The 19,691-nt window shown below is 39.7% G+C and overlaps 1 protein-coding gene across 18 annotated transcripts in view; it reads left to right on the top strand.

Annotated features, from left to right (window-relative positions):
- The window catches only part of ARPP21 (cAMP regulated phosphoprotein 21), a 151,266-nt gene that overhangs the window by 59,539 nt on the left and 72,036 nt on the right, over window positions 1-19,691 (top strand). For 7 of the 18 annotated variants that reach the window (XM_031469884.2, XM_031469881.2, XM_031469883.2 and 4 more), the window contains exons 10-13: window positions 9,090-9,198; window positions 11,107-11,208; window positions 17,307-17,344; window positions 19,216-19,275. The exons of 1 other annotated variant lie outside the window; for it this stretch is intronic. In XM_031469884.2, coding sequence (XP_031325744.2) covers window positions 9,090-9,198; window positions 11,107-11,208; window positions 17,307-17,344; window positions 19,216-19,275 — 309 coding nt within the window. The remainder of the gene's footprint in view (window positions 1-9,089; window positions 9,199-11,106; window positions 11,209-17,306; window positions 17,345-19,215; window positions 19,276-19,691) is intronic. 10 more of the 18 variants (XM_064496752.1, XM_031469889.2, XM_031469890.2 and 7 more) reach the window with 5 other exon arrangements.

Below are 19,691 nucleotides of genomic sequence, written 5' to 3'. Positions count from 1 at the left end.
AATTTAGGAGGTAACACCAAAGGAACCCCTTGGAAATCTTGGGCAGAGGTATTAGGGTCTGTGCAGTTTGGTACTACAAGAGATATTTATAATGTAGTTAGGCTCCATATTGTTACTTTTTGATATTTAGAATTGAAGCTAAAAGACACTGCTTTTTAAAAACATAATGCAATGCTACAAATATATGGGTCTCTTTTTATATGAGAAGTTTTGTCCTTCTCTTTCTCTTTCTGATCTTCACCTTCTCGCTTTTCCTTATTTGTCTATGTGTTTAGCCCAAAGCAGCTCATTGTTCTTTCATCAGGTAATTTTTACACCTCCTCTCCTTTTCTCCCTCCTGGAGATACATGGTACGTGCTCATGGTGTATCATTTTGGGACTAGAAACCATCTATTTGCACTAGTGTTTTCCAAAGGGCCACGATCAGTCACAGGCAGAGAGAGCCCCATGTGTATCTGAACATCTTTGCATATGTCAGAGTAACTGTTAGTTCCAGATAATTTGCATGTTACAACATTGTCATCTCTTGAATATTTTTTTCTTTTGTCTTTCACATCCTCCCACTGTCATTGCCTCAAATCCCCTATTCTAAGAGCACAGAGCAAGGAAAGGAAATGGCAAATCCACTGGGGAGAGAGGTTATGAGCCCTGGTAACCGTGAAGCAAGAATAGTGGCTCAAAGACAGAGGTCTAGGGTGACACCTTAGAGTCAAAGTGCTCAAGAGCACAACAGCCGATTCCTGAGAAGGTGGACCTGGGCATCTGCCTGGAGAATTGAGTGGTGTGTAGTGACTGCAGCAGTTGGCCTGTTTGTTTCAGAAAGGAGGATTCACGGAGCTGGCTACCTGGTGGTGCTAGTGTTCTAGCACTGAATGAAGCTTCTGTCTTGGTGCTGCAGTGAGGCCAGTTGACTTTGCTAAGAATCCCTGAGGTGATGGATAATGACTGCCCCAGATGCAGTCTCCTCACTGCTCAGCGGACAGACCAGGGAGGAGCAGCCGGCAGTGCATCAGTCAGTGGACATCTGTTCTGCTTAGTTTCCTGAAGGGGCTGAGGTTTAACATGAGTCATCAAGTTCTTGATCCCTAAGCATTTCACTCCCTGCAGGTGATTAATTGCACTTATACCAAAACAAACAAACAAAAAAAACCCAGGCTTTTCCTCCCACATCTGGTATCTTTCTGTTCCTTTGGCTGGGCACCTGAGTAGCACCATGAATAAACTGAGCCATGTCCTGGTATGGGTTCTTGCTTAATAATCCTCTAAGAGAACCGAGCATCAATTTATTTAAGTGCCTCTTGGAAATCAATGAGTGGTTGGTTGTCATCCTGTCATTTCTAAACAGGGTAAATTTCCTCTGCACCTTGTATAGGAATAAGGTTGAAAATGATCTGACTTAAAGCCAGAGGTCAGAAACCTAAGAATCTCGTTACTCTCAGGAAAACCTGGACGTTTTATTTACTGAACAGACAGCCTAGTTCCTTCAACAATGCTCCAGCTCAAAGTGAAGACTTATTTATTAACCTTGGCCAGACTCCGTATCATTTTTCTCAAATACATTTTTTCATGTTATTATTCTTAAATACCTCCAAGAACATAAGATTCTGTAGGTAAGACAGACATAGATTGTGAGGAGAGAAAATAAGTGTTTCATGCTCCTTTCACAACTTGAAATTATTTATGGGCCTTTGAGTGTTGAACGTATAACATACTGTTTAGTTCTGGAAATGAACCATACATACAGCTTTTATTACATTAATATCCTTAATATACTTTTGTTTTTAAAAAGAGCTTTTCCATACAGTAATTAGCACTTTCAAAATATTTATTTATTTATTTATTTACTTATTTATTTACTTACTTACTTACTTATTTAGCTCACAACATTCTAGGTAGATGAAGCTAGACAGACTATTTTATACAGAAGAGAAAACTGAGACTCATGTCCTAACCTTATCTAGTCAATTCACAGAAGATCCAGGCTGAAGTCTGCTGCTCCCATCACTCAGCCATGACTGAGGTTTGGGAAATAAGAACTAATGTTAATAGAATCAATACTCTGAAATGATGATAAGAACAAGAAGGTAACCAAGTACTATTCCTTCATGGGTACTCACTGTTTTTTGTTTTGTTGTTTTAAAAAAAAAAAAAATCCTAATTTGCTTTAAATTATTTTTTAAAAAGTAAGTAGAGCACTCAGTTAATGTTACCACTGAGATGGATGCTAGAACTATGATGTGAAACTCCAGAACCACAGAACACAGTGGATTAAAACTTGGCCTGACATACTTAGAAGCAAGATAAAACCCAGTTCCACGTTCTTACATGGTGTCTAGTGCAAAGTGTCTCCCAGGCGTTCGGTACCATCCATTCAACAAAAGAAGTGTGGGATGTGGAGCGTTCCATCTTCTGCCCATAGTTCATTGGAGGAGCCAGGGAAATTCTGATCAGGACTCTGTGCGTGTGTGTGTAAACACATCCTGTGTAAGTACAAGCCTGAGTGTGTAAGTGTGTAGAGACAGCATCTGTATTACACAGTCTGAGAGAGTTTAGAGAAAGGTTCACTCTCCATGTCCAACTACATATAGTATTTTCCTGGGTGCACAGTAGTTTTGGAGGGGCCAGATTACAGGGGCTTGGTTCTCTCCACCCACAGCCCCTCCTGTCAGCAGCAGAGCTGGACCCAGTTTCTGCAGCCTCCCATTTGTTACTTCTCGATCCATCTTTAGGATGGGCAGTTGCTTCAGCATTTGGACCTTGGGGAACATTGTAGGTGGACTCGAAGGCCAGAGTCTGGTTGTACGCAGTGAACAGCTGATCTTCTTGGTGTCATTCCTGTGTCTTGCTAATCTTAAGGCTTCTGGTAGTGGAGAGGCCATGAGCATGTTACCAGGGCGTTAGGGAAGACAGAAGTGGGGTGGAGAGTAGAAAGAAGTTGGGGTTCATTGGTTGAGGGTGTTTGGTTTCCAAACTTAAATGCTAGATTATAATTACTGGCACAAATCTTCAAGCAGTAAATTGGAATCTACCAAGAAAAGTGGCTATCTACCTAACACATCTTATCCCACGACTTCTCTACTTCCCATCTCTCAGCCTTCCTGGGTTCCACAACGTTCCCAAGGGAGCATGGCCCCCAACTGCCCGATCTCTCCCTCCTGCTCTCTTGCCATCACACCAGGAAAATGAAAAAAAAAAAGCATTTTTTTACATATACAAAAAATATTTGGCAATTCTCTATCATTTAAGGTGCACTGATCACTGTGGACCTTCTCAGCAAGTAAAATATTATATTTACATATAAGCTTGAATGGAATCCTTTTATGCACAATGTTATGTAGGCAAAACTCCTTTCATGCCAGGAAATAACAATCATATTCAGCAGTTTCCAAAAAGAACAGTACTTTAATAAAATTGGTAAAATTGCCTCATTTGGAACTCATGAATCCAACCATTATTTGAATATTATAGTACAGATTGGTTCAATCCTAATTAAGGTTAACACTAATGTCAGTGTTGGTTCAATATTCACTGGTCTACCTTTAGATTTTGGCTACTCAGAAACATATGAAGATTGGTAATAGTAGCTTATTACATTTACTGACTGTTTTACTGGTGGGCTTGAAACTTTACTTGCATTAGCTTGTATCTCATTTAATCTTCCCAAGCACTTAAAGGTGAGTTTTGTTACCTTCCATTGCTTACACTAAAACAAAGAATACCCCTCCCTTAGGGATGTTAAGTAAATTGCATAAAGTCACAGGGTTAGTAAGCTGCAGAGCTGGAGAGACACAGTAATGCATGTTTTGAAAGGACAGGCTTTTATTATGCTTGCTTATCAGCACTGATGTGTGAATTGTTTAAAACTTAGTCTAATTATTAAGACCACAGCTGTGTTAAATTTCGTGTGCTGGTTCACATCGTCTTCATGCAAAGTTACAGGGTTATGTGCTAAAAGCACTGTATTTTGAGGGGAGTGGAGCTTCAAGTTATTGGATACACCAGTGCTACTATCTTTTAATTTTTCTGGAATATTGAAGTGAAAGGATGGAGAGCTCAAAGAAGGAAGAGTGTGCTGATAGTCAGGCCCTCTTTTTTTTTTTTTTAATTTTTTCATTTGTAGAAATTCTCAGTATATAGGCAGACCTGCAGAAATATGCCTGTCTTATTACGCTCAGTAGAGCCTCCTGACGCGTATGGCTCTCTGGCTGCATATTACATATGGTGAAGTTACTTACCCAGCACGTCATGGACTTCCTTTGTTTTGCCGTCTTGAACAATGGAACTGTGGGTTCATTTCTCGCTGTTCTCTTCGGATTCAGTCTTAGAAATGGAATCGCTTTACAGGCAGATTGTCATTGTTAAGCACATAGCAGTGGTAGTAGTTTAAGAGAAGATGCTTTCCTGGCCTTTGTTGTCTTTGAGTATTCTACTCAATTTTGTTGTTGTTTGTGAATAACTTTATGTGAAAGGAGGGTCAAGGTGTTTCCTATGTTAGTCTGAGTGTCTCTGTTTCAATACATGCTTTACAACAGGAACGGAGAAGAATACAGTGAATTTGTCAAAGGTTTAGACAGTTGTGAACATGAGTTTGAACGATGCTAATAAAGGAAGCTGGATACTTAGCACCACGTATACTGGATTTGTAAGGTGTAGTTTCATTTAAGAGAATAAAATAGTATAAAATGACAAGATGAGAGTGGCAATTGGGAAATATGTAAGAACATAGGACTTTGTTTTTAAAATAAATACCACTTGTAAATATTTTAATCGAATATTTCCAAGTGTTAAGGGAGTGCTGCCACTAATTCTTTTGACTATTAAAATATTTTTGGTGGCCGTCTTACACATCAGAACATTTCATCCTGTTGTGCACAGTGACCTGTCTTTGTTAAGATACTTACACATATTGATGACCGCCTTTCAGTTATTTAATGTGAAATTCAAAGACTTCCCTTGTGCTCCTCCACATTTGGTAGAATCGAATTATTCATTTGTGTGTATGTGAGGGGAGGAGTGGGCAGGGATTAAGCTGAAATATTTGGAAGAAAAGCTTTACATTTGGTTTTCAAGAAAATGGCAGTGAGAGTAAACCACTGAAAAGACTTCTAGATCGGAAGGATTTTTAAAAGATAATGAAGAGTGCACATCTATTTTAAGTGTCAGGTGAAAAATAAGTCTAACATTGGAATCGGTTGACTCGAAGACAGCGTCTGGTGGTCTTACGCAGTATTTCGCGCAGCCAGCCTGCCTCTCACTGCACGAGCTGTGTCTAATAAGGAACAATGAGGAGTGAGTTCCCACTTTGGGGAGGTTTGACTGGGGATCCCAAGCCAGGGTGGAGACGCCAGCGCCGCTCAGCACACAAGAGCAGTGGGTGTCACCGTAGATGCCTGCTGCGAGTTGTGGGAAAACTATTTTTAACCTTAAGAAGGGAAAACTATTTTTTTTTAATCAGGAAGACACATTAAATTCATTTTCTCTGCTTTTTGGTAATGTAAAAAGCAAACTAGAAATAATAACTCGTGGACTCAAATCCTCCGGGAAAGAAAAAGAGATTTAGGCATGGATGATGTATGGCCTTGAGATGCGTGGCAGACTCCAGTTATCATTAATCTAATAAATACTGTGACTTTTTGCAGCACTGAGGAATTTTTCTTAGAGTTGCATCCTCATATTGATACATTAAAAGTAATTCATTACCATTTTAAACAGAGGTCTGTAATGTATTACTTCCGCCTTATTCATTTTATACCTAAGAAATAATATTGCTATGAGGTTAAATTAGTGGTAAAAAGGATTTTTAAAAGCTATTACTGGTAATTTTTAGCATGATCACATGCAGTACCTCAGTTGTAAACTGTAGTTTGCATGAGTTTAAACTGCAGATTACCTCTTCCCTCTAGGTAAGCCTCTATAAAATCAACCTGGAAAAAATCTTACTAGGTTTATTTAATTCCTTTTATGCAGAACTCAGATGGTTACTTTATAATAATCTTTCAAAACACTTTTGGAAAGGGAAGGGATAAGTAATTTGGACTATGAGTTTCTATTGTTTGAAAACAAATTTAAGCAAGATATTTGAAAAGCAATTGTAGAAAAAAGATGCACTTTGTATAACTTATATCAGAGTTACAAATATTGTTGCTCTAAATAATGTTTACATTATTGATTAGAACAAGCTCCTTTGACTACTCTTGCTTATGTGAAGGATGTATTTTTCCTGAGTATGTCCTGCTATGAAGTGCAAATAAGCCAGCACTATGAAGAAACACAAGTGAAATTTCAAAAATAATGGTTGAACAGCTCCCTCATAACTATAATGACATGTTAAACTGAGAAGTTCCAAAACTAGAAAAGCTAGAATTCTGATGTCTACCTCTTTTCCCAAGAGACCCTCCAATATTAAAAACTTTTCTTTGATAACATGATTATTTCTGGTCGACTTGAAACAAAACATAAGCCAGACTTTTAAAGATGTTCCTGATGTTCTAAATTTGAATTTAAGCTCTTGCTCACCAGTCTCTCCTGTTCTATGATTTAAACATTTATGATTGCATATGTTACTCAGTGGCTCTTTGATCTGTCGCTGAATTATAGTGATTTATATACAGCTGTGCTAAATTTTCATTAATTTATACATTGACTCACTTATTCATCACCCGCATACCAGGCAAGGTTCTAGACACTAAGGATTCAGTATTTAAAAGGCAAGACAGCAAGGACCTATAGTACAGCACAGAGAACTATATTCAATACCTTATACTGCCCTATAATGAAAAAAATATGAAAAGAAATATGTGTGTATGTATAAATGAGTCACTATGCTGCACGCCAGAAACTAACACACTGTAAATTGACTAATACTTCAATTTTTAAAAAATTGAAAAATAAAAAAAAATTTTAAAGAAATGTTAAATAGTTTTTTTAAAAAGCAAGGTCCCTACCCACATGGAACTTGCATTCTGTGTCTGGTTAGTTGCTGAAATCTCACTCTAAATGTTTTCTGCTTAAAGAAGACTAGTCTGAAGCAAATTTCTTTTATGCTGTTGAATCAGAAAGTTCACATTCTCAGACCGTTTCATTTCTACAGGAACATTGACAGATGTTTAGCAACAAATACAAGAAATATATCTTTAAATATAGCAGTAAGCAAAGCATTTCATTCACTGGAGTTTATCAGACTTACAGAGCTTGGGAATGTTAGGAGTGGCTGAATTAGCACTGATACAATCAGCGTTATGTATTTAAGTTAATATCCTAATTTCATTTGCTACATTAAGAAATAATATAACAACAATCTAAGTGGTTGAAAATGTTGGGAAACTTTAAAGAATTTTCTAGAGAATTGTTACCATTCACAGTGACCGATACCCATTCATGCTAATCTTGTAAGACTTTATAGTGTCGTAAGTAACTGAAGTACCCTGTGATGCAGATACACCAAAATAGGTTTACTGTCTCTACTGTAAATAGCCTCTTCCCTGTAGAGTGCAAGTTTACTGTGTTCCCTTCATGTTCTGACTTTAAACTGTCACATCCGCACTTCCGGACTGTTTCATTGCCTTTTAATTTGGGTGGAAAACTTTTGTGTTGCTGTTGGAGATGATATGATGCAGGGTTTTGTTCTTGATCCTGAGGTGTGAGGCCCTCCAGCCACTGTGAATGATGTCAGCAGAGACAGACGGAATCACTTCTCTGCAAGGATGTGCATAGGCTGTCTGAAGCCTTGGCTAGTGGGCCAGTCTGTAAACTGGGGTACAGAGTCACTGAGGAATGGTCACTTAATGTAGAAGAGGCAAAAAATATTTGCTTCTACTGTGTCAGCGTTCTGTCCCAGGGATTGAATAAGAGAAGAATGTCATTTTGCAAAAATTATACACAATTCTGGACGCTATTGCTGGTATTCAATTTTCTGGTTTTGTCTGCTCACCAATATTACTATAACTTACGAACATGTATTTAAGGAAGGAATGCTCTCATCAAGATTTGAATTATGCACTTTAATACCTTTGTTTTCAACGTGCCGTTTGCTTGTCTTGGAGCTGTAGGGAAACGATGTGATTCCCTTAATTACTGGTCACCCATATTGAACAACAGAGACTGTGATGCGGCTTGCCAACAGCTGAATGCATCCTGAACGAACCCAGGAGGGACAGAAGACCCACTGGGCTTCAGACTTAATGCCTCAGATGTGAGAGGCACTTTAATGAGTGCCGTAAATTACAACAGCTTCTAAACGGGGCTGGACATTTTAGCCCTTCCTCTGGGATGAACCCAAGCCCCAGTCATTCATTGAGGTCTTTGGTGCGCAGGGACGATGGCAAGACATCACCAGGGAAGCAGAGCCCTTTCCTGTAATAATACAAAATGATTAAGAGGGCCTAAAAAGAAATCAATTCACTAATCAATAGTGTGTAACTGCTTGGAGCATTTTCCCCATGCTAATCAGACTTTAAGTTGTTTAAACTAAATATCTCCAGTTTCCCCAATTACCAACCTGATTTACAGGACATGGTTGAGGATGTCAGAGTCAACTGGAGCCAGATTCCAGAGCATTTGTCGTCAGAGAAAGACAGAAATAACTCATAGATGGTCCTCTCTCACTATAGGATCAGAAGGCCCCTGAAAGGGAGGCTACAGTAGGAATTGTTCTCCTGGTTTGCAGACAGTGGTGAATTAGCGTGATAATCTCAAGTTCAAAACCTATATATTTGTTTGAGAATACGGGTGGGAACTTGATTCAGTTCAGGAGTGATGGAGGTCAAAATAACTATGGAAAATATCCATACACGATGTATTTTCAGGCTTTTAAAATTTGGTTTTAACTTCAGCCATGGTGAACAGCATTGCAGCAAACAAGACTCCGAATTCAAAGGAATCAAAGGTATTCTAACAATACTGTAAAATGATGCCATGTGACCTGCCTATATATTTATTGCCAGCAATTCTAGTATCAAAACCACACATCAACATTTTTTTCCTGAGTTGAATACCACTGTGGGTGGAAAAAAAAAAAAAAGCAACGCTAAGAAATAACTTTCTGCCGGGGGAAAACCTTTTTTTATTGATATGTTTTACTTTGCTGGCAGACCAGAGCAAAGGTTTTGTGAACATTTAAAAGATGAAAAAGGTGAAGAATCCCAGAAGCGGTTTATCTTGAAGCGAGATAACTCTAGTATTGATAAAGAAGACACTCAGGTTGGTTCTCAAGTTTGAGAGTGGATGGCATTGTTTTTGAAGGTGGGCTGACCGATGTCCTTGTTGTTCTTCTGTTGTCCCTTCTGGCTCTCCCAAGTCTCCCCTGCCTCTGATACGATTGTGCCCCGCCGCCTCCCGCCCCCCCTTCCCCCCTGGCATTCGATGGGCAGCAAAAAGCCATGTCCTGGTCTCGCTTCAGCAATGGCTCTGTGTGGGGCTGCATGGGTGGTGCTTGGCACAGTTTCTGTTGCATGTGTGGGGGCGGGGGCTGGGATGCCGCCGGCTCCGAGCTGATGGGGAAGAGCTTTGTCAGTCGCATTTCCAGATGTCTGTGTAACTACGGCAGTCGTTCCACTCCCTACAGCCTTGTCCTTCAGTTGTGCACACACTGAGCTGGATTTTCAATACGGACCGATGAGCAACTGATGTAGCTGTAAAGAACAAACGTTGTTATGGTGAGGACAGGTGGATTTTGCAACTCTCCTAAAATAAGTCTTCACGAAAAAGAATCGAGTTCATATTTTAGTCCCCCACCGTTTCTCCTCCCCATGTGTTCTATTGTCCGTGTCTGCAGTCTGCTTCTTTTGCATGAACGGGAACAGAACTCCTTCCTCACGTGTGTCTTGCTTGTGACAAAACATCCTGTTGTTCTGGAGTAGCCTTATTCACGGGGCCTCGACCAGGCTAGAGAGACCCTCTACCAGATTCCTTCTCTGGGTGGAGGGGGTGGGTTTCAGGGTGATTAAGAAGACAACCAAGTACCTGGAGAAAGAAAATACATTTTAAACGATGAGGAGAGCAGTAGAAAGTCATATAAATGCATTACCTTGACACTTTGTGTCTCTGACAATCAAAATAGTTTTTTTTTTTTGAAAATGACTTTGCTTTAGAATTCTTAAAGGTAAGACAATATGCATCTCACTCAAGTTATTATTTTAATTACTCTCCATGAGTCACCATGAGCCAGTGTGCACATCTCTGACGCACCTAAAAAAAAAAAAAAGTTCATCATTTGTATCTCGTTTCCTCCCACCGCCACCACCACCGCCACCACCACGGAACCACACTGTGGCTTGAGTTGACTCTGAAACATGTGCCTGTGTCGTGTACTTTGTGGGTGTTTGTTGGTTGGATGGATAGATGGATGGATGAACGTGGTTAGTGCAGAACATTTGGGGAGAAGCGGCAAGAATGAGAAGGGAGGACAGTTGAGATGCAGGAAGTGGTTCCAAGGGAAGGCTGAGGATGTCCTCATGCTGGGTTCTTTGAATTTTGACTTTAGACTGCTTGATATCGACCCTAATCAACAGATAGGCTTTTTGAATTTAGTTTCCACTTTCTATCCCAGATGTAACTCACAAAATGTCGCTGAGTGAATAAGAACACAAATCAGGTTGGAGAAGTAGTGCCTACCTCTTCCTGTCTGCCTGCTGCTTTCTTTACCCCCTTGCTGTTTCTCCAGCCCACAAGTTCTAAGAGCCATTTCTTCTCTTAGCCACCTTAAGCTAGCCACTTCCTCCTTTCTCGCCAACATTCCAGCCTCCTTCTGAGGCATCAAAATCACACAGGTTTGCTAAGGAGACAGAGCCCATCACTCATGAACCAGTACATAGAGGAACTGGCTGAACACCGAGCACACCCAAGAGCTTATGTTCCAGAAACACCAGTAGCTACTTGAATCCAACAAGGGAGCGACCAGGGGCAGCAAACATCTCCTGCCATTGCGTGGCACGCACACACGCCACCCACACTCCCTGCCACGGCTTTCTGGGGGACCCAAGGGAGTAAGACTCTTCAGGCTCCATTTGTTTAAGTGAACATTTATTATTTTCAGCTGACAGTTGCTTAAACTGCAGATTTCTAACAGCTCAACTTGGATAACCCTCCTGATTTCTTTTTTCTGTTCAGCAAAACAGAATGCATCCATTTAGAGATGACAGACGAAGTAAATCAATTGAAGAGAGAGAAGAGGAATATCAGAGAGTGAGGGAGAGAATATTTGCACACGATGTGAGTAGTTGTTTTAATTGCCTCTTGAGTGCGGTCCTTCCATCAGCAGTCAGGCAGCTTCGTTCCCCAGACAGGCAGCTGGCAGGGACCGAGGGAGCTGGAGCCAGGGAACAAATCGAACGGCGGCAAAACTCGAGGTGTGTCTGGAAGAGGACCTGGTTCAGGGAAGTGATGGAAATGTGTCCAGAGGTTTGCATGTGTTCCTAGGATATGACCTGTGTGGAAACAAGAGATGTAATTTTGGTCAGTAAAGTAGACTGTAAGTACACAGAGAGGTTGTCAGATTTGAAGAAATTCCTTCACATTCATATTAGCCAGCAGATAGCACATAGTTGTCTTTTTCATACCAACATTGTGTAGAGGAAAGAATTACAGGAAAAAAGAGAGGAATCTGTTGACCACGTGGACATGCACAGAATTTTCTGCATTCTTAGCAAGTATGGGCATTTTATTACCAAAGTTAAATAATACTCTTCATCTCCCACCACTCCAATTTCAGATCGAATCAGTTCCGTGAACAGCTGTCAAGGGAATCATCACAAAACAATCTCTTTGTTCAAATCCCAAACAAGAAAATGGGGTTGTGATTTTTTTTTTTCAATCCTTTACTCATTGTGACCAAATTTAAATGCAATTAAATTAAATAAAAAATAAAAGGTGAAAAAAAACAAAACTAACTTGATTTTAATGCAGTAAAATGAAAAGGGAGAGCAATTGTCAGAGGTTTTCCATTCCACGAAATCATTTGGTAGCCTCCTAAAACGCTGTGATTTCTTTCCTCCACAGAAGTACAGTCAGCAGCTCCTTTGTGTGGCCTTTCTGTGGCCTACACCTCTGGCTTCGCTAAGTGAGGTGGGGTATCTGACCTCCTGGGGTAATTTGCTCCTGGAGGCTGTTACAAAGCCTGCCCAGAGACCTAGACGTCCATGCTCAGAGTGGAGGGGACTGCTGTCCTGAGGGTTTCAGCCCAGGCCAGTTTCCCTGAGCCTCCCGCTGGTGCAGGATCTTGGACTGTGAACCTGCAGAGGAAGCAACACTGTGTATTGACAGGTTTCTGTTATCTCCTCTAGACACTCTGCCTTTCTTGGATACATTAAAACAGAATTTTGAATTGCATAATCTGGCCCAGAGCTGGGAAATGAGAGTGTGAGAGAGGGAGGTTGGAGTAGCCATAGTTGGATGAAGTCCAAGTCCAATTCTAGAAGATTCTAGAACACCCTTTTATTATGATCAGAATTATTGACAGTGCAAAGGACAGCCTGACACATGGTAGACCTTTCATTGTGTTTGCTGGATACAAGAATGGAGTAATGAGAGGATCTATTCTAGTTGTGATAGGTTAGGGTGCCTACCATGGACTGGAGATAGCATGGTCCTGTCTGATGACCTTCAAAAAGAGAAGTTTTTCTGAAGGCTACTGTATTTTTTATTCTCTCTTTCTCTCTCTTTCTCTCTCTCTCTCTCTCTCTCACACACACACACACACACGTTCCCTCTTAGTCTGGTTCTGGCAAATCATACAATTTACGACTGAGTAGTTACATCAATAAAGGAATACTAATCACCCACATAATGTACAAACAACATCATGCTTTTTTTTTTTCTTTCCAAAGCTGTGTCACATAGCCAGGTGACAGCAAGTGCCATCACCGCTGCCTGCCTGCGGTGTGGGTGGCACATTCCCTGTGGTGCTTCACTTCCACGTTCTCACGTTCAGGGGGAAGTCATCAAAGGGGGGCAGTCAGCACGACTCCCTTCACACACTGCATTTCCTTACATCCCTATTAAGGAGATTAATAGCAAGGGACCCAGGTTCCAGGGTAAATTTTAGAGGCAAGGGTTCCTGTTGGAAGCCTTCATGGCCACATGCTATATTAACTTTTTTTTTTTAACCACTAAAAGCAGACTTCATTGTGAAGAGTGTTTAAATGCACAGCTATTGTCACAGCCTTTTTCTTCCTTGAAGTCACTGGGCAGCCTTCTCTCCAATGCTGTGGCCGCTTGTCCCTGTGGGAGGAGAGGTGTGAGCTCCTATCATAGGCTCTCTGGTGGCCAGCACATCTGGCCTTACTAACTCAGGGGGAATCCGGGCTGTTTCTGACTCTACTTTTCACCTGATCCCCTAGGGCAGTGGTTTTTTTTAAAATTGGAGTTCCATACCTAGAGTACACTCATACAGGGCTTCAGAGATTAAATAAAATCCATGATCTCATCTGCAAAACACAATGTTCATGAGCATACGTACATTTTTCTAAGAACAGGGCTTCTAGTGTTTATTGTTTTCTTAGAAGTTTTCGTGGTGCTTAAATGACTCAGAGCCTCTTTCCTAGAGGAAAGATGAAGTGCCCCGTGTCTGTCTTCCTGGTGTGAGAGTTCTGGTAGAGACCGTGCAGTCACTCCACTGGAGTTCCCTGCTTTAGCTATGAATTGCTGCATGACACATTATCCCCAAATTTGGCAGCTTAAAACAAAAAGCAAACAGAAAACGTCTCATCTCACAGTTTCTGTGAGTCCAGAATCTGGGAGTGGCTTAGCTGAGTGATTCTGACTCAAGGCCTTCCGTGAGGTTACATTCGCGCTTCCCGCGGGGGCTGCAGCCCTCTGAAGGCCGGGTCTAGTGGTTCTCTGCTTCCCAACTCACTCACGTCTCCCTGCCGGCTGAGCCAGAGACCTCAGTTCCCCCTCAGTGATGTGGGCCCCTCTATAGGCTGTCAAGCCTTCAAATATGGCAACTAGCTTCCCCCAGAGCAAGTGGCCAGAGAGAGAAAGAAAGGTCCCAGATGAAGTCATAGTCATTTATAACCTGATCTTGGAAGTGACGTACCTTCCCTTCTGCTCTATTCTGTTGGACACACAGACCAGCCCGGGTGCCTATGGGAGGTACCACACGGTGTGCACACCAAGAAGCCAGGGTCACCGGGGGCCACCCTGGATTAATAGGGTATTCCTCAATCCTCTGCTAAATCGAATCCAGGACGGAACAGGAATATGAGCTTTCTCGAACACATACAGTAACAAAGACAGGACACTTTAGGGAACCTTCATCTATGCAATCCCAGATCCCAAAGGATCATAACTACCACCCAAACTACTGAGGTACCCAATACAGTAATTAAAGTATATTAACTCAATTATAAAACAAATGCAAAGAATCCAGCATAAGGAAACTGTTACATATGTCTAATCATTTTCTTAACTGGTCTTTAATTTAGCATCTTCATAATTTAAAAACTTAGGTAATAAAACCAGCTTCCTTTGCCAATTATTAAGCAGTGGAGTAGTTCAAACAGGTTCAAATATCAATATATTTAAGTAGGATTTTTTTTCTGCTTTAAGTTACAATGGAGATTTATAGAATATGTCTTGGTATTTACCCTTTAGCATAACCCCAATTTATTTTAAAATTAGAAGTGTTCTTGATTATCTTACAAATGTATCTTGGTGTCTAAGGGGTGTGTGTTTGTGTGTGTGTGTGTGTGCTTTTGTATATGGTTGCACAGTCAGAATATTCAGATTACTTGGGGATTTTTCTAGAAAATTTTTTTCAAATATAGTTTGAGAACTTTGGTATCTTGAAATAAGACCAGTGTATTTATTATTTGAGAACTAAAGTGTTGTAATTCAGAGCACACAACAGTTTAGTTCTCAATAAATAAATGCACTTTTGTAATCAAAAATATTTGAAATATAACTTATTTTCTTTGGCAAGAATTTCAACTTATTTTTATAATTAATTCTATGCAGTGTTGCTCGCTTTAGGAACGTTAAGTTGATAAAGCAATATATTTGAGAAAGCCATGTTTTGCCTGGAGGGTAATTTCCGAAGGATATTTATGTATAAATAGGAATTCAGGAAGGACATCATCTTTGCATGTGCTGGGATTCTTCCTCAGGGAGAGCCGATGGGATGAGGGTATGCAGTGCCATCTGGATTGGGGGTGGCATGTGAAAGAGATTTCTGTAACCTATTAGGCAAAAACGTTTTTCTCCTTTAAAAAAAGAGCCCTTTGTATCTCAGAATGCATATAAATGACAGCTCGGAATGCTAGGCTTAATTACTCTGACAGTTTTATCCTTCTCTGCTATTAAGATGTGTAAGTTATTAATACTATTTTTAAAAATATATATACATTTTCATCAGTCACTGAATCATAGCCCCTGTCTCTGTCTTATTTATGAAAATTTGGTGGATGGATGATGAAATGATTTTTAGGACTTTTCCCCCCAAATCAGAAAGATGCTCTTGAGATGGATTTGGGGGAAATCATCTTTGACTTGCAGGTGACTTATTTTTTAATTCAAGTGTTTGGGCTGCTTAACTTTTCCCCCAAATGCTACTGGATTAACAAGTCTGAAGAGGTCAGCCTGTCTTTAATCAAGTCTTTCAAAGAAATAGCTGAGTCTCAGTCTTTCAATACCAACCAGAATATCCTAAATGTAACTGACCTCTTTCCCAACCCCAGGAGCTGAGAAGCAGCAAAGTATTACATTCATAGTGGACATCTGACACAATCTCCCTGTCTTTCTTTCTTTTTTTAATTGTAAAAAATTGTCTTGGTATTTCTTTATTGACAGAGATTTGAAAGAAGGTGTTGTTTTTGTTTAGTTTCCCTCCTTCTCCCTTTTTCCCCTTTTCACATACCATGACTTGGCTGTAAGTGGTAGGGAAATGAAACTAAAGAAAATACAGACAGTAGAATATTGAGCTTTCTTTAAAGAGATCCTCATAGGAACATCAGCGACACATCGTTTGTATTTGTTTCCCTTCATTAAGCATCAAAAAAAAAAGATTTTTTCTGAAAAACCTTTTTTTCTTAATTGACTCTTTTGGACTTCTGCTAAATGAAAATTTTTGCACACTTGATCTTCAGGACGCATGTTAAATGCACAGAGGTTAAAACAGGTGGTTCTAGAGATGCCCTAACTAAAATGCTCAGAACACTGAGAGAAATGGCATGCCCAGATCTAGCCCTTCGGCTTAATGGAAGGAAATGATTCCTCCTGTAAAATGGAGAAAGACACCAATATCCTGCTGGCCTCCCCTAGCAGTGGTTACATTAGCAGCGTTTTTAATTCAAAAATTCCATTTTGAAAGGTCATTATTATTTCTTTAGTTTTAGTTTATCTTAAAATGGACCTGCCTGTTAAGCCTCTGTCCCTTTAGCAGATGACTTGTTGATCATTTAGAAAACCTACACGTATAATACGGTGTCTGTGTTTACCTTTAAAATCTTAGTACTTTGAAAATAGTTTTATGTTAATTCCTAAACACAGTCATTGTATTTCAGGACCATTGCACCCTATTTTGTTTAGACTTCTGTTTTTCCGTTTATTAAAACTTAATGTGATCTGCCTTTCCCCAGCATGTAATGACTATGGAATTTCATCTCCCCTACGTTGTATATTAAACACAAGGTAGATAAGAAGTGAATGCTAGGGAGCAGAAGCTAAGAAGAAAGTCACTGTGTTTTCTCTGTGTGTGGAAACTAAGATATATTAGCTTGGAGCCTCACATTCCTTCCCCGTGAATTTCATTTTGTTCTCACTTGTTTTCTGCGCCCTGCCCCCCCCCCCCATATTGATTGATGCCTTCTCTTTAATGTTGAGAGTCTGGCAGGCAATCTGTTTACTCAGTGAGCGCTTATCATTGCCAGGTAATCATTTCAGGAATGTAGCTCTATGGCTCTCCCATCCTCAGGTGGATCGTGCCAAGTCTGCACGCCCTGCCTTGATGCGAACTTGTCCCTCTTGGCTCTTGCTGGCGGCTGCATCTCCACAGCCCCGGAGGAAACCGCTAGCTCAGGCTCCCAGGTGCACAGGTGTCTCCAGCAGTTTTATTCACATTGACCTTGATGCTGAACGAGCTAAATCTGTTTGAAAACTGGAGATACTAAGATGGAGGAGCGCTGCGTGAGAGTGGTTTACACTTCTAACCTGTTCTTTCCTTTTTCGTTTCCACGTTTTCTAAAAGTGATACCTAGTTTCTTAATTTTTTTTCCTCTTAGGGGAAAAGTAGCTTTACAGTCAGGCAAGAATCTGGGCTCCCTCAGCGTATCCAGAACATCTGATACAATGCCTTTTTTTTTTTTATTTTTCAGTCAGTTTGCTCCCAGGAAAGCCTTTTTGTGGAAAACAGGTAAAATGAAATTTGCTTTTTCATGTCTTTAGAGGAACAAAATCTGTCATGTGTGTCCTGTATATCCATAGATATATATCTCTCTCATATATAAGTGTGTGCTTGAATATATGTATAAATAAATACATATATCTATGCGTACGCACATATATATGCACACATATATGTTATTTAGCATGTCTAAAAGCTACTTATTTTGGTCAAAAAAATCTCTCTCAGTTACTTCCGAACATAAATTTCAACATTTTCCTTATTTGAAGTCTCAACTTCTGCCTTCCAAAGGTGTAATCCTGTTACCTTCCCCTGACGTTAAAAAGTATAAATGTTGAGACCACACAGGAAATTGCAGTTTCATTGGCTTTACTGATTTGGCTGCTTAAAGTTACTTGTGTATTTGGTGTTATTGGCCACTTCCTGTGCCCCGTAATTATGTGTAGCTGTGCAAGTAATTGTTTGAATAATACTGTTTTAAATTTCTCATTCTGAATAGTCTTATCAGTCTTCATAAAAGGCTAACTTGGAAAACTTATCTAAGCCGATCTAGATTTACCAGTGTATCTGGATGGGTGTTAGCAGGGGAGGTGCTGGTTGTAAAACGAATGGGTTAAAATATTTATACAAAGTCTTGAGTAAAAGAGCAGAACTTTTCAAACTTAATGTGTACCTTTTTAAAAAAATTCATTCTAAACAGATACAGATATTAAAATGCTCCATTGATTTAACTGCAGATTTTCAAGGGGAATTAAGGAATTCCACATTAGCTGTACTGATCACAGTTAAGATGCATCACAACGGGCAACTTGGATTGGAAATATGGTCTCCATTTAAAAAGTGGTGGTTAATTTCATTTCAGGTGTTGGCTTAATGGGTGTTCTGTTATCAATATAAAATTTATTAAAATGGAGGCTATTTTATTAAATTCCAATACCTACAGAAAATTTACACTGGGCATTAGAGATGATTGGTTTTTAAAAATGCTGTCATTCATATTCGCAGTTAGAAATCTTCAGCTGAATAACCTCTCATAGAAGAAAGGATGAAAGTATTGAACAAGTCTTTATAAGGCGTCAAAAGCACCATCAAAAATCCGTAGAGATTTAGACAGATGTTCCTTACAGTTAAAGAATCTCTGAGCATTAACATCTTAGGGATGATTCTGAAGCATTCGAAAATTCTGTATCCTTACCGAAAAGATTGAGCGTTTAGAATTCCGTTTTGTAGGATGCCTCATTCCCTATTCTTCTATCCATTTTCCCTACTTACTCTTTAATCTTATTCATTCACTTGTGTTTTTTATTAAAAAAGACGGCTAATGCACTTAAGTGTCCCTAATATTCAAATTGGGTTATATTCATCAACACAGTAATTGGTCACAAATATGCATTGCATATATGAATGAATCTGAATGGTCCCCAAAAGCAAAAATCTAATCGAGTAGATCCCATACAAAAATGAATATATTTCTTAGATACTTGCCTTTAGATGCCGTATTTCACTATGCCCCCAAAATAGAAAATAACTGTAATGTGACCCAAGGGAAAAAATTGCAAATAATATATTTAATGGATTAACTATTATATCTATATCAGTTTCTTTTATTCTCCTCTTGTCTTCCATTCCCTCTATTCTTTCTTCCCTCCCTTCTCCCTTATCTAACATCAGTGCCTTAATCTTAGGGTAGGGAAAAATAAAATCCTAAGGTAGGCTGCCATTCATTTACTAGGGCAAAATTCAACATCATGCAAATAAACCCTAGTGTGTAGGGGTGATTTACAAGACAGGTGTGCTATAGTGGATTACACGTGCTTTTAACATAAGGCATTTAGTACCCTTAGATTTTACATCATAAAAACCATGTTTTTCATTTCCAGTAGGCTCTTGGAAGACAGTAACATATGCAATGAGACCTATAAGAAAAGACAGCTCTTTCGGTTGGTATGGTTTAATTTCTTAAAACTGTGTTTTCAGATTATGTGGGAGAATCAATGTTAACTATAAGTGTATTAGTGTAAAATATCTCTGTTCATGAAATGAAATATGTTTGGTTATCTCTGTAAAGCTTGTTACAGAGCTAGTGTTAAAGCCATATTGAATCATGTGAGATTCGGGGCTGGGGAACCACTGCTTTGTATCCAGGCCTTTAGAGTTCTTCCTCTTTTTTTTCTTTCCCCCACCCGGGCTAACTTTGGCAGCACGCTGATCTCACATTCCCGAATCCACTTTGCTGCATTACACTGAGTTAAAGTTTCTCTGACAGGTTGCAGTTGCATACACATTCCGAGTCCTGGAAAATAAATCAATGATAACTCTATTTGAGCAGTTGATTTTTAGCCACTACTATCCATCA

Source organism: Camelus dromedarius, chromosome 17, assembly GCF_036321535.1.
Source record: "Camelus dromedarius isolate mCamDro1 chromosome 17, mCamDro1.pat, whole genome shotgun sequence".
NCBI lineage: Eukaryota > Metazoa > Chordata > Mammalia > Artiodactyla > Camelidae > Camelus > Camelus dromedarius.
The sequence above is the reverse complement of the archived record's forward strand: the minus strand, read 5'-3'. Positions and strand labels throughout refer to the sequence as shown.